Source organism: Macrotis lagotis, chromosome 1, assembly GCF_037893015.1.
Source record: "Macrotis lagotis isolate mMagLag1 chromosome 1, bilby.v1.9.chrom.fasta, whole genome shotgun sequence".
NCBI classification, from domain to species: domain Eukaryota; kingdom Metazoa; phylum Chordata; class Mammalia; order Peramelemorphia; family Peramelidae; genus Macrotis; species Macrotis lagotis.
The window spans coordinates 239,807,934-239,835,589 of record NC_133658.1 but is presented as its reverse complement, the minus strand read 5'-3'; the positions used below and the strand labels follow the sequence as shown (position 1 = coordinate 239,835,589).

Sequence of the window (27,656 nt, the reverse complement as noted above, 5' to 3'; positions counted from 1 at the left end):
CAACATTGCGGAGCTGTCCGTGGTTCTGATCCCCCGCTCTCCTCCCGTCCTTTTCAGCGGAAGAAGGATCTGAATTCTAGGCTGAGAGGAGGAAAGGGGACTATACAGTTGGCATCCAATCCTGATAGCCTTCCCTTCCAGCTCCGCAGCCAGAGACTGGGTCCAAAGGCTATCCTCATGGCAATTGGGACTAAATTAATCCACCAAACTGATCCTCCTTTCCCATTTGTACTTCTCTCTAGATCCTGAAATTTACAACTCCAGGGTTTTGATAGTCTCTAGTCCCCAGACCAAAAGGGTCCATTCTGTTCATTCCATTACCCTGGGCAAATGATAGTCAGGCAGAGGAACTACCCAGTGGTCTAGCTGATTCTTTTATTCTCAAATCAGGGAAGGATGGGAAAAGAGATAGGACAGGTGCTGAGCACTGGCTTTAGTCTGACTGAATTTTTCCCTGGGTCAGGGAAGAGGAAAGGTTGGAATACCAAACAGTATCACAGGTCTTTGATTAAGTTTCTGTTGGAGCTGTATTCTTTATCTAGAGCCACAAATCACATCAAGTATCACTGCCATTTAGTTAAGATGGTGGTGTCTGTGAAGGTCTGGGGTGAATTAAGGGTCTAGCCAAACTTGGAGGGGGATGGGTTAGGAAAAGCTGAGCAAAGAACTAGGCATACACTGCACAAAATGGTAGCAAAAGGAGCAAGATACACCAGTTTTAATTTTCTAAAACTACCTACAAAATTGTATTTTTACATTTCACAGCAAGGATTGATTCATTTCAGTATTTCATCCCAGAAGTCCTTTCTATCCAGTGGTTTGGCATCCTGAAAACTATCTGAGACTGCTCTGAAGACATTTGAAGCTATCCCAGGGTCAAGAGGTATAGCTTCAAGCTGAGGGGGCATGAGGAGAGGAGGACTCAGGACTGATGGGACTTCCAGGATAGGTAGGTGTTCCAGATAACAGCAACACACTGGACAACAGCCAACCTGAGGAACAGGAAAAGCATCATTGAAAATAGGAGGAAGGGGGTGGGGACAGAGATGAAGAAGACAAAGGAAAAGAGCAGCAAGGGAAAAGACAGAGAAGAGGAAAAGGAAAATGTAGAAGAAAGAAATTTTCTCCTACAAGAAACTGGCAGGATTTATAAACCTCATCTTACCACCCAAATCTTCTCCCTACTCCCACTTAAAATAGTAATGATTGTATCAAGTCAGTGTTCTGGAGACAACAGAAACTTCAAGGGCTGTGCCCTGGGAGAATGCCTCACCATCCCAACATTACTTTTAAAGATAGTAAATAGCTCAGCTTCTCTTAGTGGCCATTTATGGCTTCATAGTCAAATGCTTTTTTGAATGTTTCTATTTCCTGCCTGTATCAATTCTTGGGGTAGTGAGTTCCTTAAGTTTATTACCTGCTTCATGATGTGGTATTTCTTTTTCTTAGCTATACATTTATCATACTGGCATTTTGAAGGGTTTCCCTTGGGGAAGTTCATGTTCACCATATCTATGCTGTATATGGTTTTTATGCATTTAGATGATCTCCTCTTAGCTTCCCCCTTTCCAGACTAGAAATCCAATAATTAGATTGCCTCTCTCATTCCAACTATTTTACTTGCCTTTCTTGTTGCCTTAATTATTTTGGCAAGGCAATCAGGATAAAGTGACTTGCCCAGGATCACACAGTTAGTAGGTGTCAACTGTTTGAGGGTAGATTTAAACTCAGGTCCTTCTGATTCCAGGACTGGTGCTCTATCCACTGTGCCACCTAACTGCCCCTCTGGTTACCTTATAACCTCGAGGCTTTGAAAATAAATAGTATACTATCCACCAGTTTTAATGAAGGGTAGAAAAATCTTTTTTTTTTTGACTGAACTGAGATATACTACTTGGCCTCCTGCCCTACCTGTCTGCCTAACTTAGGCTGGACTCTCTAGCAATGACAGAGAAAAAGCGTTCAAATGGGATTTAAAAAAAGGACTGTGGAATTCTATATAAGATGCAGAGGGAAGACTGAAGGGGTTTCTGTGAGGGGTGAGAAGTTCTGAGTACAGCACAATGAAATATGAAGAGACCTGATTGTAATTTTGGTTTGGAGGGTTGAGGGATTTAAGGATGGAATGAACATCAAGTAGTTTTCAAACCTATATTTTTGAACCTGAGATATACTAGGAGAGTAGAGATGGGTTTTTTTTCCTCACCTGTAGACAAGGGGAATAAGGTAGAAGTTGGCCAACTGCACAGGAGGCCAGATCTGCAAAAACAAACAAAAAATATAAGGGAAAAAATTATCTAGGAACAGTATTTTCTGGTTGCCATTCAAAGAGCCTTAACCAGACCCATCCTAACCCCTGGACATGTGAATCTAGTCCAAAAAGTAGCCAGCTTAGGCCCCAAGTTATCCCCAGCCAAGATCCAATACAGAGAAGGCCCAAAGCCCAGGACTTTCCACAGTTTTTAAGGAGAATAACTGATATGTCTCTTACATAGTAGTTGGTGATGAGGGCATCAGGGTAATCCTGAAGAAATAAAGAACAGGTTAAATCTTACACTCCCTCCTCTTGATATCATAACCTTTTTTCATTCTCTTCTATTAACTCGATGCAAGCAGGCATTCTCAATGCCATTTCTCTACATGCTGATGTTACTTAATAATTGATTGGTTTTCGATGAATGGGACTTCTTGCTACTCAATGAACATGACTTCTGCAACAATTGCCTTTTTCTTTCTCACTGGACTAAAACTACCTGTTAAGTCTCTGAATTTCCAACATCCCTAATTTGCTTGAATTATATTCTATTCCAATTGGGATCCCACAGATTCACCTGTATGCCCAACAAAATCCTCAGACTCAATCCATTTCAGACTACATGCTCACCCGTTTCAATCTGGCCCAGTTCTCTTTGACTGACAGTCCATCAAGTGTACCAATCACTGGGAGCAAACACCCCAAAAAACATGGGGCAAAGCCCCCCTGAGGAAAGAGAGTAGAAAGAATAGAATACATTAGAAATTTAATGCATAATTGTCTTTCTACAGAGACCCAGATTCACATAATCACAGCCCCTTCAGATACACTTTTGTTCTTCCCTTCCTCACTACCCCTTTGCTCACCTGATCAACTACCATCTTCTTCAGTGCATCCATCTTGGTGTTGCCAGGGATGAGCCGGTCCAAAACCCTGTACCAGCCACCTACCACAGGGCCCTGAAAGCAAACTCAGGACAGGAGACAAAGAAAAGGGAAACTTGAGCTAGTGAATAGTAATATTGACTTCCTCAAAAATGTATGAAATTATATCACAGGGGAAACAGCTGAGGAAAAGGAAAGGGAGACTGGGAATTATGGGCATAAAGAGCCTAGAGGGTAGAAAAGAAAATGGAATCTGAGTCCACTGTCCAAGTCACCATCTGGCCAACTATGGGTGCAACTCACCACAAAACTGCAGCCTATAAAAGCCATGGTCAGGGTCCTGTGGACGTGGTGCTTCTCTAAACCCCGTTTCTCTATCAGCTGTTGAGAGATGACATCACCTATCCCCATCAGAGACCCTGGGAGTAGAAGGTATTGTCAAGGTTACCTCATTGGGAATCCAAAAGAAAGCAAAGTCTTCTATAAGATGGGGTAAAGCCTCTTAAGCATAAGGTGTTAGGCAATCACTGCCTTCACCTCCTTTATCCAAGGGTCTGGAGGATTGGGGGGAGGCATCCTATTTCTTAGAAACTGCTCTAGAATGAGGGTCCCTCTCAGTTTCTGGAATCTTTCCCTACTCCTAAGGATTGTCACAAGGATGGTTGTTGTCTTCGCCAGTTAAACTACACACTGGAGATATTTAATAATGGACTACTTTTCAAGGATGGAGATGAGACCATAAGCAGGGCCAATCAAGATCCTCCATATAGGGCAGGAAATCCTTTCTACTACAAGAATTCTTAGGTCAGCCTGAGAATAGGAGAAGGACCCACTAGCTACAGATATAGAATCTCAACTACAGCTAGGACTCAGGACATGACTAAAATCAGGAATCCTAAGTTTGAGGCCTGGTTCTAACCACAATCCTTCCTTTATCTAGATATCAGTCTGTATGAAGGCAGCAAGGTAGAATGCAAAGAACACTGATTCTGGAATAAAAAGGAGCTAGTTCAGATCTCACCTCTGATACTTGCCACCTACATGACCTCTACCTCTGACACGTCAATCAATTCCTTTAGGTCTCATTTTTCTTAGTTTTAAAAATCAGGATGTTAAATGTTGTGGACTCTAAAGATTCCATCAGTTTTAGATGTGACCTCTGATCTTCAGAGAACAAAATGAATAAGTCATTTCCAGAAACACTCTGGTACTGCAAAGAGGGCAGCTGAGCTGGTGAGGGAGTTAGGACAGACCTTGTCTCCCGCTGGCTTGCAGACAGCCACAACCAATCAATGCCTCACCTCACAGCCCCAGGTGGATTTGGAAAGGGAGACATTTCCTCAGGGGGCCTTGTAGAATCCAGAAACGGTGACAAAGTTAGAGGGGAAAGGGTCCCTGTGAAGTCCACTGAGACACAGTCCCATGCAATCAGATATCCCCACCCAGATCCTGAGGACATTGACTGAGTACCCAATGGGCCATGATGGATTCTAATATGAGGGTGCACATGGGTTGGAGTGCACAAACATATCCAGAGGCCTCTGTGTAAAGTGACCAGCGCATCATCTGGGTCTTGCTGAGTAATGAATGCACCCGCCTGGAGCCCCTCAACAGTGTCCCTGTGCCCTCAATTAGAACTGGGCAAACACATCCCTCCACCCCAGCGTGTATCCTGGCTGGCTCTGACGTCCATGCTGGCTGCACCATCACCCTTCTGGCTCACACACCCAATGTGCTCAGCTCTTTTCCCAACTCCCACGTCGTGCCCTGAGAAGTGGACAAGCACTAGCCAACAGCAGATTGGGTGAGGCTAGGAGCTGGAAGAGGTTAGTCAGCCCTGCTGGCACTCCTGGCCATGAAGCAGCCCCAGGCCCTCTTCCAGGGGAGCCCAGAATAGGCAGCTGGGCCATTGCCTCATTCATCTAAGTCCTGAACGGGTGGAGTTATTCTCCCCACAGCAAGGGCAAAATGAAAAATGATCAGTTTTCCTTAAGGGAGCTCCATGTACACCCCCCCCCCCAAACCAGCTCCCCACCAGATTCAAGAATGGAAGCGGAAAGTTCTAACTAGTCTAGTGAATCATGATACAGGGAAAAGAGGGACCCTAGAAGCTGGCTGAGTTTGGCTAGGCAGACCTTAGAGTCTTCCACTCCATCACGTGTCTGTTTCTTTCTTCATCCACTCAGAGGGGGTAACTGTAGCTATGGATATACAGGAAGGAAAGAAAAGTACCCAGCTCACAGAGGGGCAATGGGCTCAAGGTGCAAAATAAGACATTTTTTGGACATGGCCAATGCAGGAATTTGTTTGTCACAAAGGTTTGTTGTTTTTTTTTTTTTAATGGAGAGAGGAAATGGGATTGAAAGAAAATAAATTTGTGTTAATTAAAAAATAAATGGGGGGAAAAAGAAATTAGTACCTTTTAAGAGGTAAATGATTGGGGAAGTGGAAAGAGGAGAGAATACCAAAAGTAAGTAGATTTCTCAGATCCTGTGGGGCTGGTAGGCAGCAACATCAGTGTCTCAGTGACTCTCCTGAGATTCCACAGACCACATAAACTCGAGGGACCCAGAATATTACCACCTGGCATTCATTATAGGACTCTTCCTTTTCAAAAACTTTCACCTCCACCTCACTTGACCCTTCCTTCCCCTTTCCCCACCCCAATGACTGAAATATAAACAGACTTCTTTTTTCCCCCACAGGTGAGGAAACTGAGGCAACAGAAAAAAAACATGATTTACCAAAAGATCATTCAGCACCTTAAAGGCAGAGCTAAGTCTAGAACTTAAGTCTCTTGGTTTGTGGTCTTTAGTATGTATACTGCACCAGGAAGACAGAGAAACATTAATTTAAAGTGCAGAACCTTGTGCTCCAGCCTTATTATTTTTTCAAGGCAATGAGGTTAAGACGCTTGCCCAAGGTCATACAGCTAGGTATTATTAAGTGTCTGAGACCAGATTTGAACTCAGATCCTCCTGACTCCAGGACTGGTGCTCTATCCATTGTACCACCTAGCTGCCCCCAGCCTTATTTTCTTGGTAAATGTTGGACCAGCAAGATTTTAAGATGGGAGGGGGTGCTTCTACCTGGGACAAGTTTTCAACAAAGACAAATAATCATATTGACCTCAGAGAGAGCCTATGAGACACTGGTGATGGGGAGATAGAAAATTTAGATAAATCATGTTCTCTGTCCTCATTAAGCTGATAATTTTGTTCCACTTCATAGTGAAGTAGGTCCAGGGCTTCCTTTTCATTGTGGGAGTGTAGAGTAGGTTCTGGGTTGATTCCCAATTGATTCCCAATTTGAATTGGTTTTGTGGCAATTGCAGCAGAGATGTTTAGAAGATGAGGCAAACAAGGACTTTACCTTAAACCAGGTGTTCTGTGGAATAGAGGGTGTAGAGGCCTGAGCATTGCTTTAGGCTGAGATAATGGAGAAATTCATATGGCCCAAAGTTTGACCCAGTATCTGGTACCTCATGAGCTTCCCTCCCAAAGAGTTTTATTCACTATTTAATTGGCAAATGGATATTCCTAAAATGCAGATCTGACTGCACCATACCCCTACAAACTCAGTGTGACATTTAAAGTCCTCTGTAATCTGGCTCCAACATGCTTTTCTGAAGTCATCTCCAATCATTCTCCCTTGCCTATTTGTTTCAGGCTCAAGTAGTTGATAGACTCTACCCTGTTCACAATATCACCATGTTTTGTTTAGGCTGTTCCTAGCCTGCAGTGCTTCCCTTCTTCCCCTCCACCTTTTCACATCCCTAGCTCCACTCAAGGCAAAGCCCAGATGCCATTTCCTGTAGGGGGCCTTTTCTAATCCCCTCAGTTGTTAGTTCTCTTCTGGAAATTACTTTATATTTCTTTTGCATATACTTTACATTTGTATTCGATGCAACATGTTGGAATGATCAGAGAATTGATTTTGAATTTGAGGAGACCTGGGATCAAGTTTCATCTGTGACACTACTGCCTGGGTGACAAGCCATTCAACCTCTAGGCAACTCTTTGAACCTATAGATTGGAAGAGAAAGTGCTAATCTGTATTGAGAAAAGGAGAGGCATGCACCAATGACAAGGCAGGTCCAGTCCCTATTCCAATATGTATGTACTGATCTGTGTACATACATGTTCTTTCACACCAGCAAGCTTCTTGAAGGCAGAAAATTTAACAGGTGCTCAAAAAATGCAAGGTGACGAACTGAACAGACCCATACTTGCAAGCTGACTTGAACTAAACAGACCCATACTTGCCCCAGCTTCCTGGAGGTCCTTTCTTGAGGTGTGGTTGCAGCTCCTAGGGCCATTCTTACCACCCTGACCCAGTTTTTCTTTCTAGAGATTCAGGCAGTGGAGAGGTAGAGGGAGGCCCCATTAACCTGAGCATCTTCATAAAGCAACAACTAGGCTGTGAAGCCCCTAAGCACCACTGGGCAACCAGCCCACTGGGCAGATAGCTGGTGCAGGCAATGACGTCACCTTTCTGGGCTGAGGCCAGGTTCTGATGCTGTCACTCCCCAGAAAAGTCAGTATGGGAGTAGGGAGGAAGGAGAGAAAGGGGGGGGGAAGGAGAACAGTCCCAGGGCATTGGTCCATCCAGGACCCTCTATGGTAGTCCCAAGTCCCCCCCATCCCCAACCCAGAGAAATGAGCCAAGACATCCTGTAAAGGGTAGAGACTCTCCTTACCTCCTCTGGACTGATCATAATCCAGGGATCAAAAGGGAGTCTGAAGATAGAAAAGTGAATTTTTAATAGTGCATTGGGAGGGGAGCATAGATAGAGGTAAAGAAGAAAAAGGAGGCTGGAGACAGCTCCTTGGAGGAATGAAAATAGGAAATGTCCTTGAAAAGCAGGAGCCACAGTGGGAAAGGGCCACTGGTGCTGCCAACTCACCCAGCTCCCCCCCTCTCCTCCCCAGGGACTTCACAGGAGATTAAACAGTGTCAAGGTGGGGGCCTGGCCTGGCAAGAAGCCCAGGATGAGCTGGAACCACAAGACAGCAAAGACTGGGGAAGGGAGGAGAGCAACAAGACAAGGTTGATCTTCCATGCTTCAGGAAAGATACCTTGAAGAGTTCTAGAGGCTACAGCTTCCGGCTCTTCTGAAAAGAAGAGAAGGGTTTCTGGAGTAGTGGAAAACCTCTAGCTTTGCAGTTTATGATGTCCAAGACTAGACTAATGGAAGCTGAATCCTAGGATTTGGGGCCGGGGTCAGACCTGGGAGGTTAGTAGGGTTCTTTGAATCTTAGGACTTACAAATGGAAGAGCCTTTCAAGGTTTGCCCAGGGGCACCCAGACAATCAGTAGCAAGGCATGAAAGGGAGGTGGAGGAGATGACTGACTGTTCAGGTATTGGAGAAAATATTCTCTAAGGTCCCTTCCAACCCTGAGACTGGAGATCATGAGATCCCAGGTTCTCTCTGAGTCTAAATTGTATACTCTTTCTGCTGTCACAGATAGCCTAGGCCCACAAATTACAGAATGAAAAAGTGGAAAGAAGATTATCAGCTGGACCTCTCATTTTACACATGAAGAAAACTTTAGTGAAGGTTTTTCTACAGCCAGTAAATGAAAGAACTGAGACTAGAAAAGGTTCTTTTGAGTCCAAGTTTCTTCCCATACATGGTGTGTGAGTTAGTTCCAATGTCCCCAGGGGAGTTTAACACTTCTTTATGGCAGGCCCAGAAAGCCTGGGGTCAGTGTCTGACAAAGCTGAATCAGTTTCTCCAGGATCCATAACATGAGGTATAATAATAATAACAACATACATATATATATATATATATATATATATATATATATATATATATATATATACACACACACACATATATATTTATAAACTGATATAATAACAACAGAAGTAGACACCTTTTCCCCTCAGGTTCTCCTTGCTCAGACCTGATCCCTCTGGGGCCTGATCAGAACAAAACCAACCTCAGACACTACCCAGGGGCAGGTTCGCTCCTGGTATATTCTCTGTGGCAGCACAGTGAGGTAGGAAGAATGTGACATAATGAGGAGAGACCTGCAATCAAACCCTAATTCTGACATTTAGTAACTGTATAACTTTGATCAAGTGATTAAATTTCTCAGCCTCACTTTTCCTCATTTGGAAAATAAGGATAATACACAGTTTTGTTGCAAGGATCTAATGAGTGAATATGTGTAGAATATTCTGCAGGCCACAAAAGCATTATGTAAATGTCATGTTATTATTAACAATAGCAATATATGAATGTTTTCTAGGTCATGAATATCCAGGGGAAAAAAAGGGTACAGAGAGGGCTGAACCCTCTTCTCTTGTGTCTGTAGTTTGGTGTATTTTGAACACAATCCCCAGAATGTGGGGCTAGCTTTCTGGGATCCAGAGTATTCTGGAGGGGATCTAGTGAGTCTAGGTATACCTTTGATCCAATCTGTATCCTGACCCAGAACAAAACCCTTAAGACAGATCCTGGAACTCAACTGGCTTGAGCAAAGAACGTGACACAGAAAGAGCTTAGTGCTCAAACCTACCTTGGTCAGATGACCAGGAACTGGGAGCCCCCAAGTTTGGTCTTACTCACTCTACTACACTGTTATCAACTTTCTCCCCAAAACAATCTCAAGCTTCTCAACACTGTCAGTAGAGACTTTCTGGGCTCACTCCCAGGGAGTGAGAAGAAAAGGCAAAAGGGTCATCCCTCTTTTCCCCCTAAGCCCATGGGCCCTGGGACCTTCCTCCCGGCAGCTGCCAACTCTGGACAAATGTAGAAGCTGGTCGGGCACAGAGCCCAGCGTGTCAGTTCCCATCACGGCCACACAGCATGAGTCACCCCACACACGCAGCCCAGGTGAGTCACCGCCCTGGCGGGGAACGCTGAGGACAGGACATGGGGTGGTCGGACACAGTGGGCTGGCTGAGGACCCAGGGGAGTCTGAGGCCGGGGGGTTGAGACGGGAAGAACTGGCTACTTAGGACCACTTACTTTAGACTCCAGGGATGATGTGGCAGTAAATAGGAAAAGGTATTTAGCACCAACTCTTCCTCTCCTCTTTCAAGGACACCCCTCACTGTTTCTAGGCTCACCGTCTTTGTGCTGACTTGGATTACCCAGAATCCTAACCCAAAGCCGGCCCTGTGGTTTGGAACTAGGGTCCAAGTCCTTCCACTAACACAGCTTCCTTGCATGTGGTCCTTTCGGGGTGCAAGGCCCTGGTCCCTCAGGCCAGCTCATCTGCTAAAGGGCGGTCCCCAGACCCGTGGGTCACTGCGTGGGCCTTTTCCCGGTTCTGCGCTTCTCTTCACTCAAAGGGCTTGCCTAGAGACGTCGGGCTCCCACACGGGCTTGGGGGGCTGCCCTTGCCGTGCGTGTGTCCCCGACACCCCTTGGGAAGGGGGCGGCAGGTGCTGGCTGGGGCGCTTCTGCCCGGCTCGGCCCCCCGCGGGTGGGCACGTTCCTTCCCGGGGGGGCACACTCACCGGCCGTGAGGAGCTGGGCCTTCCACGGGTGGGCCGCCAGGGCCCGCTGGTAGGCCCGCCAGAGAACCATGGCTCCTGCGGGGACAGAGGTGCGGAGCGGCCGTTAGCATGGGGCTGGTCCAGCCGGGGGCCGGGCCCCCCGGGCCGGGGCCCCCGGGCCGGCCTCCCCGGGCCGGGCCCCCCCCGGGAGCCGGGCCTGCGCCCACTGTGGCGGGGTCGTGCGTGACGGGCCGGGCCTGGAAGCGGCCCCCTCCCCGCTGGGCCGGGGGGCCTCTTGGGAGCTGACGGCCCCCTTCATGTACAGGGGGGCAGCGGGGCCCGGGGTGCCGGGCGATCTGCCCGAGCCCCCGCGAGGTCGCGGAGGCGACGCCGGGGAAGAGCAGCGTGGGGCGGGAGGGGAGGCGGCCCCGGGGAGGCGGGAACGGTGACGTCACAGGCGCGCGTGCGCGTGCGCGGGCCCGCGGCATCCCGAGAATCGAAGAACCGAGGCCGCAGAGCACTCACCTCAGTCGAAAGCCCGCTCCCGGCGTCCGCTCCCGACTTCCGGGGCAAGCCCCGCCCCATCCGCTGGGGCAAGCCCCGCCCCCCGGGAAGTGGGAGGGGATGGGCCGGCGGGGCGGCCTTCGGCCATCCGATGGAACCCAGGCCCGGCAGGGGCCGGGAGGGGAGAGGGGCCGGCCCGGGTCACAAGCCGGGCCCTGCTAGGCCTTTCAGACCGCAGCTCCTGCGCCTCGTGCCGGGCCCTGACACGCAAGGGCTTTGCCACCCACCGAAAAACTAAGCCCTGGCCCCTTCCCCGCAGAGACCTCCGCAGACTCTGGGGTTTCTTTGAGGTAGAACTTTCCAGGGAAGACGTCACAACGGTGGGAGGAAGGAGGATCCTCTCCCCTTGTTTTAAGGACAAAAAAAAGAAATCCACCTCTGAGGAGTAGAACAAGTTAGGGAGCCATAAAAGCACTGATAAAATGAAGGCCCGGTGGAGTTTGGGGAGACCTAGGCAGCTCAGGTGTGTCATTGCCTCTAGCTTTGTTCAGCAGCAGATGAGGAAGCAGTGAAGGGTGGAAATAATTCAGGACAAGACATGAGCTGTGATGGGAAAAGGGAGTAAGGGACTAAACACCAGAGGACAATGTGGAACTCAACTCGTTAACTAGAGGGTTAGGAGTGTAAAAGAGGAATGGAGTCAGAATAGGGGTAATAGCCTGACAAGGGACTGAGAGAGAAAAGGATGCATTGGAGATCATAAGGATGAACAGGGTTAGAAGTAAGGCACAGAGAGAGAAGGAATGAAAGGTTATGGAGGAATGTTCATTTTTGCTCATAATGGAACATTTGTGAGTCAAGGGAAGGTCTAGCGTGTGACCATTCCTATATGTAGCTGCAGGTAATGAGATTTAGTTGTTTAGGGTGTTGGATGGAATAGCAACATGTTCCCTAATATTACTGTGGGAGATAAGAGTGTAGAGGAAAATCTCCAGATACTAAACCTGGAGAAAGGAGGGCAACTTATTTTTCTTTACTTGTTTTTTTCCATCTCTATCACTATCCACCAACTTCCCATGTCACAGAAGTCTTTCTTTGTAAAAAATGATTGTCAAGTGAAAATTTCACTCATTGACCATATCCAAAAAAAAATCTGTTTTTCATCATACAACTCTTAACATCACTCTGCCAATTACACTGTTGGTGGAGCTGTGAACTCATTCAACCTTTCTGGAGAAAAATTTGAAGCTGTGCCCAAAGGGCAACAAAAATGAGCATACCCTTTGATCCAGCAGTACCACTACTGGGTCTATACCCTGAAGAGATGATGAAAAAGGGTAAAAACATCACTTGTACAAAAATATTCATAGCAGCCCTGTTCGTGGTGGCAAAAAACTGGAAATCAAGTAAATGTCCTTCAATTGGGGAATGGCTTAGCAAACCATGGAATATATATGTGTGTGTGTGTGTGTGTGTGTATGTGTCATGAACACTATTGTTCTATTAGAAACCAGGAGGGATGGGAATTCAGGGAAGTGTGGATGGATTTGCATGAACTGATGCTGAGTGAGATGAGCAGAACCAGAAAAACACTGTACACCCTAACAGCAACATGGGGGTGATGATCAACCTTGATGGACTTGCTCATTCCATCAGTGCAACAACCAGGGACAATTTGGGGCTATCTACAATGGAGAATACCATCTGTATCCAGATAAAGAGCCATAGAGTTTGAACAAATTTCAAGGACTATTCCCTTTAATTTAGGAAAAAAAGATCTTATTGTCTGGTCTTGTTATCTCTTAACACTTTTTGTTTCTTCCTTAAGGATGTGATTTCTCTCTCATCATACTCAATTTGGATCAATGTACAACATGGAAACAAAATAAAGACTGACAGATTGCTTTCTGTGGGGGGTGGGGGAGGGAAGTAAGATTGGGGGGAAAATTGTAAAACTCAAAACTCAAATAAAATTTAAAAAAAAGATTGAGTGGTGGCTAGGTGGCGCAGTGGATAAAGCACTGGCCCTGGAGTCAGAAGTACATGGGTTCAAATCCGGTCTCAGACACACTAGCTGTGTGGCCTTGGGCAAGCCACTTAACCCCACTGCCTTGCAAAAAAAAAAACAAACTAAAAAAAGATTGGGTTGCAGGGGTCAGGGAGAAATAGATATTTACTCTAACTCAAAAAAAAATCATTCTGTCAAGAAGTGGGGTATATGAAATAATTTTTTAGAAGACATGATTTGTCAGTGATTTGAATAGAGTTCTTAAGTCTTTCAAAATGAGAAGACATTTGTTCCCCAGATTAAATAGCATTTTTCTTTCAATTCAATTGCATAGGAACCTTAAACTCCCTTCTGCCACTCTTTTATCTCCATGTTTGGGCACAATTAAAGCTGTGTGTGAAGCAGGGAGTGGGGCAGAGGAAAGACCAGCCTAAGAAATCAACATATAGTTGGAAAAAACAGATAAAGATGAGTCCCTATTACTCCTTCTCCTTGAGGAAACACTGGTCATTTTGGTATTGCTTGGGTCATTGTTTCTGTGCTATGATTACAATTGTGGTGATGGGTGTTAGAACTTCCAAAGATGAACACGGTATCCTCATTTCTATGTAACCTTCTGTAATTGAACCCTGGGGATCCCACAATCCACACCATGTAGCTAAAGTATGTATGGCAATGTTTTTGTTCTTTGTGAATCTGTATTTGTCTTCTTGGTTTGACACCAAAGCTCAACTGCAACAAACTTTGAACTTAATTCCTCAGCTCTGGGTACAGGTTCAGCTATGGGGAGGATCCCTGACAGAGTCTTAATATAGCTGCTCCACACTGTCCTTCCCCAAGCACAAGCACACAAAATGGTGTCCAAAACACTCAGCACCTTTACTCAGTTCTGCCTCCAAGTACAACAGGCTCAATATGAGCAGTTTGACCCCCAACCCCATGTCTGGCATAGGGCTGCTTCTGTGGCAATTGCTGAGGAGACTAGAGTTCACATCTGGACACCCCCTGCCAGCAGGGGGTGGAGGGGGGCAGTGATTACAGAGAACACGATCAGTCTGTAGAGTCCTGAGGATGCAGTTCTTATAGCCTAACAGGATTGTAGATTTAGAGCTGGAAGCAACCTCCAAGACCTAGTCCAACTCCTTCATTTTATGGATGAGAAAACTGAGGCCCAGGTGATTTTTCTCAAGGTCATATTCACCATACTGAATGAACCAGGATTCAAACCCAGGTCCTCTGACTATAAAATCTATTGTACCATTCAGAAGATGTGAGACTTAAGAAGGTTTGCAATTTTGGGGAGTTTCCATTTTGCTTGGCTCAGAATGATGTCATATAGCTACTAAGTAGCATCAGGACCAAAGAATCCTGAATCCCCAGGATTCCATATTCAATAAACTATGGGTTGGGTAGCAGGTGATAGTTGGTTGGAGGAAAGCTGGGCCCCTGAGGTGGGGAAGGTGGCTGGAACATGGCACTGAAGTGGGCTCTGCTTTCAAGCTGCATCCGGTGGCCCAAGGGGGAAGTAAGGCCACGAACACAATGTACCCTCACCAGTCCTGACTGGCCCCCAGAAACCAACCAACCATAAGAGTCCAAGTTTGGGCTGAAACGTACCTGTGAGAGAGGAAGAAGATGTAAACAGGCCTCTGAATTAGTATAGAACAAATCACTAAAGGCTAAGGATTCAGGAGAGATAACACTTAACTTATCCTTGGTATTGACTATAGTTTCCAGAACAAGATAAAGAAGAAATTAAAGGTTGGACATAAGAGCAGAGTGTAAATGTGAATGTGTATGTGAAGGGGGGAGGGAGGGAGGGAGGGAGGGAGGGAGAAAGTGAAGTGAGAGAGGAAAAGAGATAAATTCCCTCTGAGACTGTTTATTTTCTCATCTATAAAGTGAGGAGTTTGGACAAAATGATCTCTAAATTCCCTTTATCTCTAAACTGATAAGCCTATGAGCATACCTTGTGAACAGCCTCCAGCTGCAGCCTATCCAGACAAAGCTGAGAGCGTCCTTCTCCTTCTTGCATGCGAAGTACTGGTTCCCTCTGAAGCAAATCTTGGAATCCACGCTGAGGTTAAGTAGTGTTAATTAAATCTTAGGATATTGCCTTCATACTAACCTCCTCTTCTGCCTGATTTTTTTTAAGGTTTTTTGGGGGGTTTTTTGCAAGGCAATGGGGTTAAGTGGCTTGCCCAAGGCCACACAACTAGGTAATTATTAAGTGTCTGAGGCCAGATTTGAACTCAGGTACTCCTGACTCCAGGGCCGGTGCTCTATCCACTGCACCACCTAGCCACCCTCTTCTGCCTGATTTTTTGACTACCCACCGACGCCAACTTACCAGGTCTGTGTCTTTGAAGAGCAGGTAGTGATGTTCGACAGTTTCAGCATAAGTTCTGGCCTTGGGAGGTCCAGGGAGCAAAGGAGAGGCAGCATGGTGATCTTGGTCTTCAGAGCCCTCCCAATAGGGCAGCAAATCTGCCTTGTATATGGGCTATAAGGAGAGATCATAGGATTAAAGTCCTAAAATATTGGAGGCAGGATAAGAGAAAAAGGAAAATTATAGTTCTAGTAAGACTCATGAACCTCTGAAGTTAGGGTTAGAAAGGTGGAGTAATAAAGGAAATGCAGATACAGAAGAAAAGAATAAATTTAGGTCATAGGTTTGAACTGGACCTAAAACTTCCTTACTTGAGGAAACTGAAGCCCAGAAAGATTAAGTGATTCGCTCAAGATCATACCAACAATAAGTTGGTGGCAGGTGGCAGTTGGTGTCTTCTGACTTCTGCCTCCAAAACCAACACATTCCCACTGAATCATGCCAAAGATAATTGACTTGTCCAAGGCCACAAGTACTAATTCACGGTTTTAGACTCCAATGCCAGTGCTTTTTCCACTGAACAAACTCAGGTACAAGAAAGCCTATGTTAATTTCTATTCAGACAGGCTGAAGGGTGATGGACGGAGGGAACCAGCAGATGGCATTTCCATCAGATACAGAGATACTCACAAATCTGCGCTCGGCTGGACGCTTGACATTCATTGGGTTGAGGGCCATGTCAGGCAGCACAGCAGCAATGAGCTCCCCCGACATGTCCCCTGCAGCCACTGCCCCAAGCCAGTCTGAGCCCGACAGACTCTACAACAAGACATGGACATCACAGTCCTAATTGTCTTCCTAAGTGGTTATATGAGTATTATATATATATATGTATATATATATATATATATATATATATATATATATATATATATAACACATTCCTCTTCCCTCTCACAGATTGCTGCTTGTCCCTCTCCTTGTTCTGTGTGGTAACAAAAGAGTTTGTGTGATGTGTTCCTTTTTCAGTTGAGTGAAATCTATTCAGAATAAATGTTTTTAAAAGCATACAATAAAATACACCTTATAAAAGAAATCAATTAAAATACAATAACAAAATATTTTTAAAAGCAAGATCAGGACCCCAGATTAAGAATCCCCACTTAGAGTAATAAAGGAAAGACAGACTCACCCAAACAGTGCCTTTTCGAGGGGCCGTGAAATAGGCCTTGAAACCAAGGAAACCAGCATCAATGTAGTGAATCCCACAAAGTCCATAGCTTGAGAGAGAGAGAGAAGGGTGTTGATCCTTACGTAGTTTAAGATCAAATTCAGCCCTCAGAATCTAATTCACATCTGGCCAAAACATCAAGTGCCCTTGGTACCCCACCCACTGGACTTGGCCCTCTAATCCCATCTCCTTCCTTTTCCCTGCCCTACATACGAGGCATAGCAGTTGTCCTGGGCCACAGTAACTCCACTGTAAGGAAGCAGCCATGCCAGCTCTGTACTTAAGAAACGTTTGATACAATTGATAGGCTCATATGGTCGTCGTAAATCCCAGAATTTGATCTTCCGGTCACTCCCAGCAGAAACTAGAAAGTTACTGTGAAAAGATTGAAAAGCAGGGCATTACTCAACAGATCCCATAAATGTTGACCTGCCCCATCCTTCATCATCCTGCTCCTTTGCTCCCTTTGTTCTGTACCTATTAGCTTTGCACCACTGAAGGCAACGTACGGCCTGGTCATGGGCTGGGAGGCAGTGAAAGGGATAGAGTTTCAAGGAACCATCTGGGAGTCGAACACGCTGCAACAGTGAAGTAGTGGGTAGGTTCCAGATTGCTATTGTGCCTAAGGTAGAGAAAGATATTAGTTATTAAACATAACAGGCCAGGATCTCATTCCTCACTACAGTCTCCTCTCCTAGGTCTCTTTCCCTTAGCTTCAAATAGTCAAAGGAAAAAGTAAGACATCCTGAGTAGTTAGACTTAGCCATCTGACCTACTCAGCTGGCCCCCATCCTCAAAAAAAAAAAAGTTCCATTCTGAGGCTCCACCACACACCTACCAAATTGGCAAAGTTGACAAAGGAAAATGAGAAATGGATCAGGATGATTGGAGTTGGCCCTGAATACAGTGGAAGACCTAGCCTTTTTAAGTTAAGGTCTTTCCCAGTTCTCTGACTGAGGCAGTATCCATTCAGTGATTAAGGCTAGATAAGAAATGAGGCAAAGAATGACCTCTTTTACCTAATCAAAAAAAAAAAAAATTAATCTGAGAGGGGAAGACCATCAAGATTTCTGGCCTAAACAGAAACAAGTGTTACTTCTATTCACTAGAAGTGACCCAAACAATGACTCTATGGGCTTGGGTTGGGACAGGCCAAAACATAAGTTTTTTGGACTTTTTTGGGGGGAGGGGAGAAATTGTGAGTGAGAAAATGCATATTTGAAAATAAAATACAATTTAATTTTAAAGTTATTTTTATATCCACTCACCATCATAGAACCCAGCTGCCAAATGCTGATGGGGCCGAGTTGGCATCCAGGCAAGGGTGAAACACTGACCACATTCAGAGGGCTCCCCTGCTTGTACTGATCCTACTTGAAGAGAGGCCACACACTGTACCTATAAGGTTAAAAAAAAAGAGTGGGAAAAAAAGTAGAATTTAGAAACATTTCAGAAGAGGTTCAGAGCAAGTTTTAGTCAGGTGACAAAATAGGCAGCAGCTAGCAAAAAAGATCAATGAAAAAAAAGAAAAGTGGAGTATCAGCTAGAAAGAAACAATTCCCCTACTCACCTTATAGATAGGAGGCTTGATAGCATCTGCAAAGAAAGAGAAAGATGACAAGGAATGAGAGACATGAACCTCCCAGAGTCCTCCATAACCTATGGCTTCTATTTTTTTGTTAATCCCTTCTCTCCTGATAGCTGCTTCAGCTAAGATTTCTTCCCTGTACTTTTCTCTACCTCCTTTAACAGGAGGGTAAAATAACAAAAAGGAGGGAAGAGCAGGAAGAAGGGACATAGGGTTTGAAAGGGGAAAGAAACTAGAGAAAATGTTGTATAGGAGTCCAGTGCACCCTTTCAATAGCAATAACCCTGGTAGATTTTTTTTTTTTTGGTCCAGACCCATGCTTATCCATGATTTCCCTCAATTTAGGGAATTGCAAGTAAGGGCCCTTTCTACCAATGTTGACTGAAAATTCTTTTCCCGTTTTAGTCTGGGCTAAGTGGAACTCTGAGAATGGCTTGTCCAGAGTCACATGGCCAGTATATGACAGAGAAAGGACACTGAGGCTATCTCTTCTATGTAGATGCTTTACACAACCAATTAACCATGAAAGTGAGAGAAAGATGATATGAAAGTAGACAATGGATTACAGTTAATCATAAGACTGTGTAGCCAATTAACAAGAGGTAAGTTAACATATCTACATTGTGTGTGTGTGTGTGTGTGTGTGTGTGTGTGTGTGTGTGTGTGTGTTTCTGAGGCTGGATGGCAGTGTATAAGAACATTGGGGGTAGGGGAGGAAGGGATATGTGAGGCCTTATTAAGAACCCATGGTTCCTGGTACTTTAACCAGTACCTCCCCAAGGGTCCTGAAATCCTTACTGTTCCCCTTACCTTGAGGCTGAAGGGCCAGAAGTTCCTCAGGATGGGGTAGACTAAGTAGTAGCACCTTCCCATTTGAACAGGCCAGAGCCAGGAGACCCAGGCGGGGTAGGAAAGGAGCCTTTTGGATAAGAGCAGGGCAAAAGTCAAATCTTCAGACCATAACCATGTCTGAATGTCTGCTTTTATTTCCCTTTCAGAAAATAGCTATTTCTTGGCTGGCCTCCTAAAGAATCCTCCACTCTCTCAAACAAGCTTCCTTTCACTTCTACTGCCCACTTCTACCCAACTCTCAATACTTTTCAAGGCTCCTCTTTCAGATATCTAAATTAGACTCTTCCTGGATCTAAACTTTAAGTCTAAATTCTATCCTCATTTCCTCCATAATTCAGAAAGTACCTTTCTTGAAGTGCTGGGCAACTCCCAGCCTCCACTAGGACAGAACTTGAGGTCCCAGATGCACCCATGATCACAAGCAATGCCATAGGCAAGGTGGGCCTTATTGCTTGGGCTGGAAGGAGAAGATGAAATAGGAAGGATGAATGGAAAGTATTCTTGTCAATATATCACATTCAGTGAGGTGAAACTTGTCTTTTTGGAAGGCTTCTTCCCCAACCCTTCTAATACAGTTTTCTGTAGCTTTCCCAGGTCCCCTATATTCTATTCCCCATTCCAGTCTGCTCTCCTCTTGCAGGGTTCCCAGCCCCACCTCACCAGCTTTCTTGTTGCAATGTTCCAAGGTCCCAGAGTTGTAGAAGTCCAGGGCCTTCATGAGGCCGGCTCAGGGAATGAGTTTCATTCATGCTAGGGCTGCAGAATAGTGCCACATACTGCGAAGCAACAGCACCTTCAGGAACTGGGCACCATTCAAGTGCCCAGACTGGTCCACCTATGAAGAATGATACATCCCATCTCTCTGGATGTGGTGCCAATGAGCTAAACCTACAGAAAAAGATATGGTCGAGTCCTTAGGTAGCACATAATTGGATTGCAAGGGTTGGAGAAGACAGGGATATAGGCTAGTTTTGATTCAAACTAAGGTCACTGAAACAGAGATTATCAGTTAGGAAATGAGGAAAGCCTAACATACAACAAAAAATTAGACATATATACTCATTCATCCAACATCTACTTCTCCCACTTCCTAATGTTAATCATTTTCTAATCCAAGGCTTTTTAAAAGCTTTTTATTGAAATAATAGAACTTTTTTTTTTTTTTGCCATTTTAGTGAGAGCTCAGTTTCATTTACTAAAGCATTTAGTAAACTCACAGTAAACTCACATAAAATTGCCCTGCAGGCCGCATTTTGAACATCCCTGTTTTAATCTATCATCAATGATAAATTATGAGCCTAACATAGCCATAGATGATCTGGCCTGGTTCCTAAAGTTCTAACTACTGTAAGACACTCAGTGTTTGGTTGCTCCAGATATAGCCAAAAACAAACCTTAACTTTTGTTAAGGTGTATGTGTGTGTGTGTGTGTGTGTGTGTGTGTGTGTGTGTGTGTGTGCATGTGTGTCCAGAGTCACACAACAGGGTAGAGAAACCAGATGGGGAAGGAAGAAAGGTAGAGATGAGGTCAGCACTAAAATAGGTATGGGCAGGGGGAAATCTGTTCAAACTATATTGTGTTTCCACCCAGATCAAGACATGGGAGAACTTTAGCAGAATTTAGAGTGAAATTTACAGAAAAGGAACTCCCACACTCTCCTATAGCTTTGAGACCACATATGGCCACTATAGTCATAGGACCTATATCCTTAGAACTAGAATGACTAGTCCTTTTTCTATATTTTTCAGTCCTTATCCCATGGAAACCCAGCAGAAATGGAAGCTAACTCTAAGGTTGACTCTCTTACCTATTTATCCTATAAAGTGTGCTGTCTTCAGGAAGACCTTCCCGTTGCACAGAGAAAAGAGGAGACCTCAACTCCTGAGGTAAGTATGATGCTGCTTCACTAGAGGAAGACAAAGGGAACAATGAGCTTTCATCATATCATCCACTAATTTGAGCCCTATTTTCCTTCTGTAATTTTCTAGCCTCCCCTTTCTTCCTGACTTCCTTACTTAAAGGTCACCACTTGGGCTTACCTTTCAGATAGTAAGTGCCACTTCAAGGCTGAAGGGATCCATTCAGGGAATTCCCAGTGTGAATAGTTTTGCTCTCGGCTAAAAGGACAGGAGAAAGGATTACTAAGAGAAGAAAGGGTAGAACCAAGATCTAGAATTTTCCCTTTGAGTCACTACTGTCATTATAACCTTACTGAAGTGTTGGCTTTTCTTCACTTCTTTTTGGTCCATTTTTAAAATTTAAATCTCTCAATTTTCCACTCTAAATCCTCCCTTTACCACATGCTGCCCCCCTTGCCACTCCAGGGTCTCACAGAGCCTTGGTGAGGCTGAGGCTTTTCCAAACAGGAGCCATGATAGAATTTGGAAGTCCATTGGGAGCCAGTCCCCGACATTGTTGTTTCTGCTTCTGAAAAATAAAAGGGAGATATTTTCATATGCCTCAATTTCCTAGTTACCTCCTTTTCCCACTGGGCCCACCCAACTTCCTGCCTGCCATCCTCACAGTCACTTCTTTGTCCTGCCTCCTTACTATTTTACTTAACCCCATTATTTTTTTGTGAAATTCTTCTCCTGGTAGCCTGCTGTCCCCTGATCAGCTACAACTGTGATCCCTTTTAGTCTCCTACTGCCCTTTCAGATTACCCCTGAGGCAGCCCCACGAAGGCCACTCCCCCGAAGTGCTGTAAGCTCCAAGTCAGATGAGCTCTCACTGGGGGCTTCACTTTCTTCTTCCCCTTCTTCAATTTCAGCCTGAAGTACAAAGTCTGCATCCCGTGCTGAATCATCTTCTTCCTCTTCTCCATGCCAGGCTGGCCGACGACGGCCCTGGCCCCGTTTAGGTTGGCCACCCATTTCTGGGTTCTCTGGACAAGAGACTGGGGCAGGCAATGCAGAAGACAGCTCTTCAGCTAATTCCTGAAGGTACAGAAGTGCCCTGTGGAATAGGGGCCATGGAAGAGAATCAGAGATCCCAACAGGGTAAAGAATCCAGATGGGGAAGGAAGAAAGATAGAGATGGGGACAACACTAAAATAGGTATGGGCAGTGGAAAATCTGTTCAAACTATATTGTGTTTCCACCCAGATCAAGACATGAGAGAACTTTAGTGGAATTGAGTTTGAACGAAATTTACAGAAAAGGAACTCTCAAGTCCACAGATAAAGAACAAGAAACTAGTAAGGGGATAAACATACTAGCTGAACAAAGGGAATCTCAACCCTTAAATTCCCACCTTTAGTCTTAACAGACTCAGAATTTAACACTGTCTCAGAAGCTTACCCAAATGATTTTTGGTCTTCTGCTATTACCCAGAAACAGCCTATTTCAAATGATAAAACTGTGAAGTGCTTAGCACAGTGCCTAGCACATAGTAAATGCTATGCAAAATCATTATTATTTCCCATATCCTATCCATTCCCCAGCCCCAAAATTCTCACACTTTAGCAGCCCGTCGGCGGGGTCGTGCCCCTGGAGTGGCCTCAAGGTTTTCAGGGGGACTTTGTGGAGGTGGGGGTTCAGGCTGCTCTAGCCCCTTTGACAATTTCATCAACAACAACTCAGCTTTCGACTTTCGGCCTCGTTTCTTAGGGATGGTAGTAGGTGGAAGAGGGTCAGATTGATCCAGGGGACCAGGTCCCAGGGTCCCTGATGGAGAGTTGGCCTGCTGTAAAGTAGATGGGTGGTCACCCTTAGCCCCGACTCCACCCTTTTTGGGGCCTCTTCTAGTCCGAACTCCTTTCTTTCTGCTAGTCTTCACCTTTGGGATATCTGGAATCCCTAAAGGAACATCTATAGAAAAAGAGGAGAGGTTGTGGGCAAGGAGCCAGGACTCAGCCTCTCCACCCATGCCCTGGTCTTGATCCTAGTAGACTTTCCCTGAAATACAAAAGGGAGGAAAAAAAACCCCCAAAACTCCAGGTCTATAAGAGTCTTGAATTTAGTTGTCTTTTTCATCCTCAGGTGAGTAAATGGAGGGACTGGTTCCATACCTTGTCCTTCTGATATGGAGTCATTTTCCTGCTCTGGGTGACAATCCTGGAGGCTTATTTTACTGGAGGAATCCTCAAGTCCAAGAGAGATTGAAGGCATCATTATGGAACTATCTTCACATGTTGTTTTAGTCCCTAATGATGGGGCCTCAGAGTCAAGTTGGTCTGGTATTTTTCTAGGAGATTCTGTCACAGTCGTTTCCCCCATGGGACTGGCCCCTCCCAGTGTAACACAGACCTCTAGGGCATCCATCAGCATTACTCTTCAGTGGCTACACCTATACAAGAGATGTGTATGATAAGTCCACAAAGGAGTCAACCCCGTAACTGTCTTGCTATTAGCTTTGATATCCTAACTCTACCTCTATACACCCTTCTAACCATGAGCCTTTCTTCACTAACCACCATAGTCAGTAGAATGAAATGGATCTTCTAGGGAAGAACTAAATCAAGTAAAGTTAGGATCTAGCTATGAAAACCCTTGTGAGGTAACATTTCACTCCAGAATGCATTCTGCAGGGTAGAATGGAATTGCTGTGTCTATTTGCCAGCCTAGACCTTGGATTTTGAAAGCATTTATGTCAGGTTTGCAATTATTTGTCCATACACCATCATCTATAATATGGGCATTTAAGTGTTTTGAGTGAAGGTGCTACCAGTTCATGGTGAAGAGGAGAGTTTTTGGCCACTCATTCCTCTAACACAACTGAGTTATCCCAGGACTCCAGGCACTTTTGTGTGCCTGTTCTCACAATGTACTTGTCCACCAGGCATGCAAGGAGTCCAGGCCAGAAAATACAGCACCTATTATGCAGCAGATATTGTGGTAAGATGGGGATGCAAAGACTTAAGTGAGTCCTTGTCAGCAAGAAAAGTCCACTTTTGTGGGGGACTATAGTATAAAAAACCCAAATATATATATTTATATATATATATACAAAACAGACATCTCTTGCATAGCCAACTCTTTCTCTCCATTCATGACCTTAATCAGTTTAGTTCTGATCCCCATTACCTCACCTGGTCTCTGTATATCCAGCCTCTCCCCACCCGAATCCATCTTCCAGTCACAAAACCAATGTTCACAAACAAATCAAGACTACATAAACATCATTTTCCTATTTCTATTGCTTTGGAGATAAAACACAAATTCTTATGTTTGGCATTTAAAGACCTTCACAATTGAGCACAAGCTTATTTTTCCAGCCTGATAGATTATTTCCCCTTGTAAACTGTACATTTTAGGGGAGGAAATTGGCTGGCAGCAATTTTAGCCAAATTAGGCTACCTGCTATTCCCAGAATGTGCCAATTTAAGTGCACTACCTTCACACTTCTGCACAGGTTGTCTTCCAAACTCTCTCACCTCGTTCCTCTTAGGAACTCAACCTTCTTTCAAAATTCAGCTGTCACTTATTTCAAAAAAAAGTTTGCTGATTCCTTTCCCAATTATTTTGTCTTTATCTGGTACCTATTTAGATTTAAGTGTCTATCCTATACCCTCCAACCACTCAAGATAATTGCATGCTATTTCATTAAGGCACCTAGGGGGCAATAGGGGACATGTTGGGTTTGGACTCAGGGATACACCAATTCAAATCGGGCTTTAGAAGCAAACCATTTGTGTAACCTTGAGGACAAGTCACTTAACCTGTTTGTCTCAATTTCCTCAACAGTAAAATGGGGGTGATACTATCTGCCTCCCAGGGAGAGTGTGAGGCTCAGATCCGGTATTTGTGAAGCCCTGTCACAGAGTGGGCACCATGGCCGGGCCAGCCCTCGCATCTGACACCGCGCAGCTGGCGGTGCAGTGGGCAGTGCCAGCCCCGGCCCGGGCCAAGTCCCTTAACCACTGTCTAGCTCAGTCTACCCATCTGTAAAATGGAGGCAGAATGGCTTCGGATAGCCACGCATTACTTCCGAGCCCTTCACACCCGCTAGCTCCATCAGCCTTGTTCAAGGCGACGATGGGCAACACGGGGACTGGCAGACGTGGGGCCGGGCCAGCCAGGCGCTGGCTGTGTCCGGAGAGGGGCTCCCCCTTCGGGGCCTGGGTGGCCTCCACCTCGGGCCCGGTGACGTCTCGTCCCTTCTCTGGACCCGCGCCCCCCATTTGCCAAAAGGGCGGGCTGGGAGGGATGGATCCCGGGCTCCGTTAGTTCTGGCAGGCTCCGAAGGAGGAGCGAGGCCCGCCGTCCCCCTCCGCTCCGACCGGGCCCCGCGCGGTGCGGGCCAGGCGGCACGTCACGGGTCAGGGGTCAGGGGTCAGGGATCGCGCGGTGCGGCCCCCGAGGGCCGGGCGCGCGCCGTCCGGGACGGGGTGGGGATGCGCGCGCCGCGGCCGCGTTACCACTGGAGGCTCAGGGGGCGGGGGCGGGGAGGGGGAGGGGAAGCCGCCGCTGTTGCTCCTGGCCAGCGGAGCGGGAGGGGGGGGGAGCCGTCATCCCCCCCCCACGAGGGGGAGGCGGGGAGCATGCGGCGCTGTGCTCGGGCCGCGCGGAGGCTGATGCCGTACACTCACCAACCACCGAAGCCCGACCGGAAGTCCAAGTTCGAAGATGGCGCGGCCTGGACCACCCCGGTCGCGGAAGGGTGACGTAAGGGGACACAGCCACGTCTCGTTACCAAGAGACACCTCGGGACACTTCGGGATCCGCCGTCGACGCCCGGTGCTTCGATCGCTGATTGGCCGTTACGGGAGGGGGTGGAGTCAGTCCGCCTGTAGGGCGTGGCTTGGATCCCGGACTCCTGCGGATCCCTGCGGGGGTGAAGCTAAGCCTTTATGGCTCATCTTCGCCTCCTTCGGAGGGGCCTTCTGGGAACTGTAGTCTTTGGTGGGGCTCACTGCGCGTGCGCGCTGCCCTCGACCTGTCGGGGAGCTTCGGCGCTCAGTGTCGATTTCTCCTCTGGACTTAGTTGGATAGAACAGGTCTGCCACGGGCGAGTTGTTCCGTCCAGACGCCGTAACCGGAGAAGAGACCGCCTTCTGTGCGGGAGGGGAGGGAGCGACATCGGGGAAATCGTCAAATTCAAAAATAAAGTAATTAACTTAAAAAAAGGATAAGTAACCTTGATGGACTCGCTCATTCCATCAGTGCAACAATCAGGGACAATTTGGGGCTGTCTGCAATGGAGAATGCCATCTGTATCCAGAGAAACAACTGTGGAGTTGGAACAAAGACCAAGGATTATTAACTTTAATTTAGAAAAAAAAAAACAACCTGATATCTTATTGTCTGATCTTGCTATCTCTTATACTTTATGTTTCTTCCTTAAGGATATGATTTCTCTCTCATCACTCAGTTTGGAACAGTGTACAACATGGAAACAATGTAAAGACTGGCAGATTGCCTTCTGTGGGGGTGGGGGAGGGAAGTAAGATGGGGAAATGTAAAACTCAAAATAAAATCTTTAAGAGAAAAAAAAATAAAAAAAAGATAAGCCTTGAGGATCTACCTTACCTCCTGGAGGGTCTGGCCAGCAGGACAGGGAGAATAGGAGGAAGATCCCCAGAAAGCCGGTGCTGGGTAAGGGTCTGCCCCTCCCGTGCTGCATATAGGAAAGAGGTCCTAGGAGGAGGGGAGCTCCCAAGGGCGACAGTCCTGCAGCAGTGAGAGACGTTTCCCTGGACAGCTTCTCCTCCAGCCTCTTTGCTGGGAGCCCAGAATCCCTCCTACCTCGTTTTCCTGGTACCTATGAAAGTTAGCTGTACAAACTTGCTTGTCCTTACCTGTTACTTCCATTTTAGAATTTTAAAACAAAATACCTCCAATTCTGAGCCATACCTAACCAGAAAGCGATGGAGATCTAAATTACTGAAACTTTGTATACTCAGTTTTAAGGATTTGCATGAACAAAAGAAGTTTATTACTACGTATTTAAGAGTTCAATGTTTAGTAGGTGTTTGAGTACCCTCAAAAGAATGAGAAGGGAGCATCTTCGGGAAGATGCCACAGGTGGGCAGGAGCAAGAAGCAAGAGAACAGGGTGAAGAGCCATTTTCCAACCCCACAAATACAGGATGTTTTAAAAGAAGGGGAGAGAATTGGCTAGAAGCACTGCCCCTGAGAGGGGACGGAAAGGAATCCCTTAGATGTGCCAAGATAGGTCCCCTACCTTGCTCGCCACTGCCATCTAGTGCATACTTACCCTTGGCACTATTATCGGGAGCTTGAAACTTTTTTTTTTAACAGCTTTGCCTAATTTTATGGAGGCATATGCGTGTTGACTTTGAATATACTCCATTTGGCAGGGAGCTAGGTGGCACAGTGGATAGAGCACTGGTCTTGGAGTCAAACATCTACTAACATTCTAATGATACGGAGAAGATTGTCATGGCCCCTGCACAAGGATGGCATGAAAATTCCTGTCAAGTGTTCCATCTTTTAGTCCTGTTCATCCAATGAAGTCCAGCTATTCTTTGTGGAATGCAAAATTCAAAATGGGGCATCAGGCACTTGTTTCATTTTACTTGAAGCTGGAGTTCAAATGCAGCCTCAGACACTTGTCAGTTACTAGCTTATTCATAAATCAATAATTGGT

At 45.9% G+C, this 27,656-nt stretch overlaps 2 protein-coding genes and 1 non-coding gene across 8 annotated transcripts; 1 reads left to right on the top strand and 2 right to left on the bottom strand.

The window, feature by feature from the left end:
* Positions 1-244: 244 nt before the first annotated feature.
* MPV17 (mitochondrial inner membrane protein MPV17) lies at positions 245-11,182 on the bottom strand. 4 transcript variants are annotated; one of them, XM_074209843.1, is made up of 8 exons: positions 11,120-11,182; positions 10,616-10,690; positions 3,442-3,557; positions 3,121-3,213; positions 2,885-2,980; positions 2,492-2,524; positions 2,207-2,259; positions 264-992 (listed from the first exon to the last, which is right to left on the bottom strand). In XM_074209843.1, the coding sequence occupies exons 2-8, from the start codon at positions 10,683-10,685 to the stop codon at positions 923-925; spliced, it is 531 nt and encodes a 176-aa protein (XP_074065944.1). In that variant the 5' UTR covers positions 10,686-10,690; positions 11,120-11,182; the 3' UTR covers positions 264-922. The 4 variants fall into 4 exon arrangements, with proteins under 4 accessions (XP_074065945.1, XP_074065944.1, XP_074065946.1 ...); XM_074209845.1 differs by lacking the exon at positions 11,120-11,182 and adding an exon at positions 5,274-5,339 and having other exon boundaries at positions 270-992; positions 10,616-10,706; XM_074209846.1 differs by lacking the exons at positions 10,616-10,690; positions 11,120-11,182 and adding exons at positions 5,274-5,339; positions 10,122-10,581 and having other exon boundaries at positions 270-992.
* Positions 11,183-11,442: 260 nt separating this feature from the next.
* On the bottom strand, positions 11,443-25,741 carry GTF3C2 (general transcription factor IIIC subunit 2). 3 transcript variants are annotated; one of them, XM_074209842.1, is made up of 19 exons: positions 25,033-25,319; positions 23,117-23,394; positions 22,565-22,916; positions 21,771-22,062; positions 21,440-21,534; positions 21,147-21,224; positions 20,915-21,013; positions 19,767-19,994; positions 19,452-19,563; positions 19,065-19,173; positions 18,237-18,262; positions 17,935-18,064; positions 17,144-17,288; positions 16,880-17,041; positions 16,628-16,715; positions 16,126-16,254; positions 15,457-15,609; positions 15,076-15,183; positions 11,443-14,723 (listed from the first exon to the last, which is right to left on the bottom strand). In XM_074209842.1, exons 2-19 carry the CDS (start codon positions 23,373-23,375, stop codon positions 14,505-14,507), a joined length of 2,784 nt encoding a protein of 927 aa, XP_074065943.1. In that variant the 5' UTR covers positions 23,376-23,394; positions 25,033-25,319; the 3' UTR covers positions 11,443-14,504. The 3 variants fall into 3 exon arrangements, with proteins under 3 accessions (XP_074065943.1, XP_074065942.1, XP_074065941.1); XM_074209841.1 differs by lacking the exon at positions 25,033-25,319 and adding an exon at positions 24,442-25,009; XM_074209840.1 differs by lacking the exon at positions 25,033-25,319 and adding an exon at positions 25,637-25,741 and having other exon boundaries at positions 11,444-14,723.
* Positions 25,742-27,397: 1,656 nt separating this feature from the next.
* LOC141510588 (U6 spliceosomal RNA) lies at positions 27,398-27,502 on the top strand. Its single transcript, XR_012475044.1, has one exon. It is a non-coding gene; the product is annotated as a U6 spliceosomal RNA (small nuclear RNA).
* The last annotated feature ends 154 nt before the right edge of the window (positions 27,503-27,656 follow it).

Excerpts from the sequence above, each read along its gene's own strand:
- MPV17 (XM_074209843.1), bottom strand. The coding sequence starts at position 10,685 with ATGGTTCTCTGGCGGGCCTACCAGCGGGCCCTGGCGGCCCACCCGTGG. Across the intron at positions 3,558-10,615 it reads GGCCCAGCTCCTCACGGCCG|GGTCTCTGATGGGGATAGGT; the intron begins GTGAGTGTGCCC and ends TTCTACTCCCAG. Across the intron at positions 3,214-3,441 it reads TTATAGGCTGCAGTTTTGTG|GGCCCTGTGGTAGGTGGCTG; the intron begins GTGAGTTGCACC and ends GTTTGCTTTCAG.
- GTF3C2 (XM_074209840.1), bottom strand. The coding sequence starts at position 23,375 with ATGCTGATGGATGCCCTAGAGGTCTGTGTTACACTGGGAGGGGCCAGT. Across the intron at positions 18,065-18,236 it reads TCAAGCCTCCTATCTATAAG|GTACAGTGTGTGGCCTCTCT; the intron begins GTGAGTAGGGGA and ends TTAACCTTATAG. Across the intron at positions 16,255-16,627 it reads CTCGAAAAGGCACTGTTTGG|AGTCTGTCGGGCTCAGACTG; the intron begins GTGAGTCTGTCT and ends GTCTTGTTGTAG.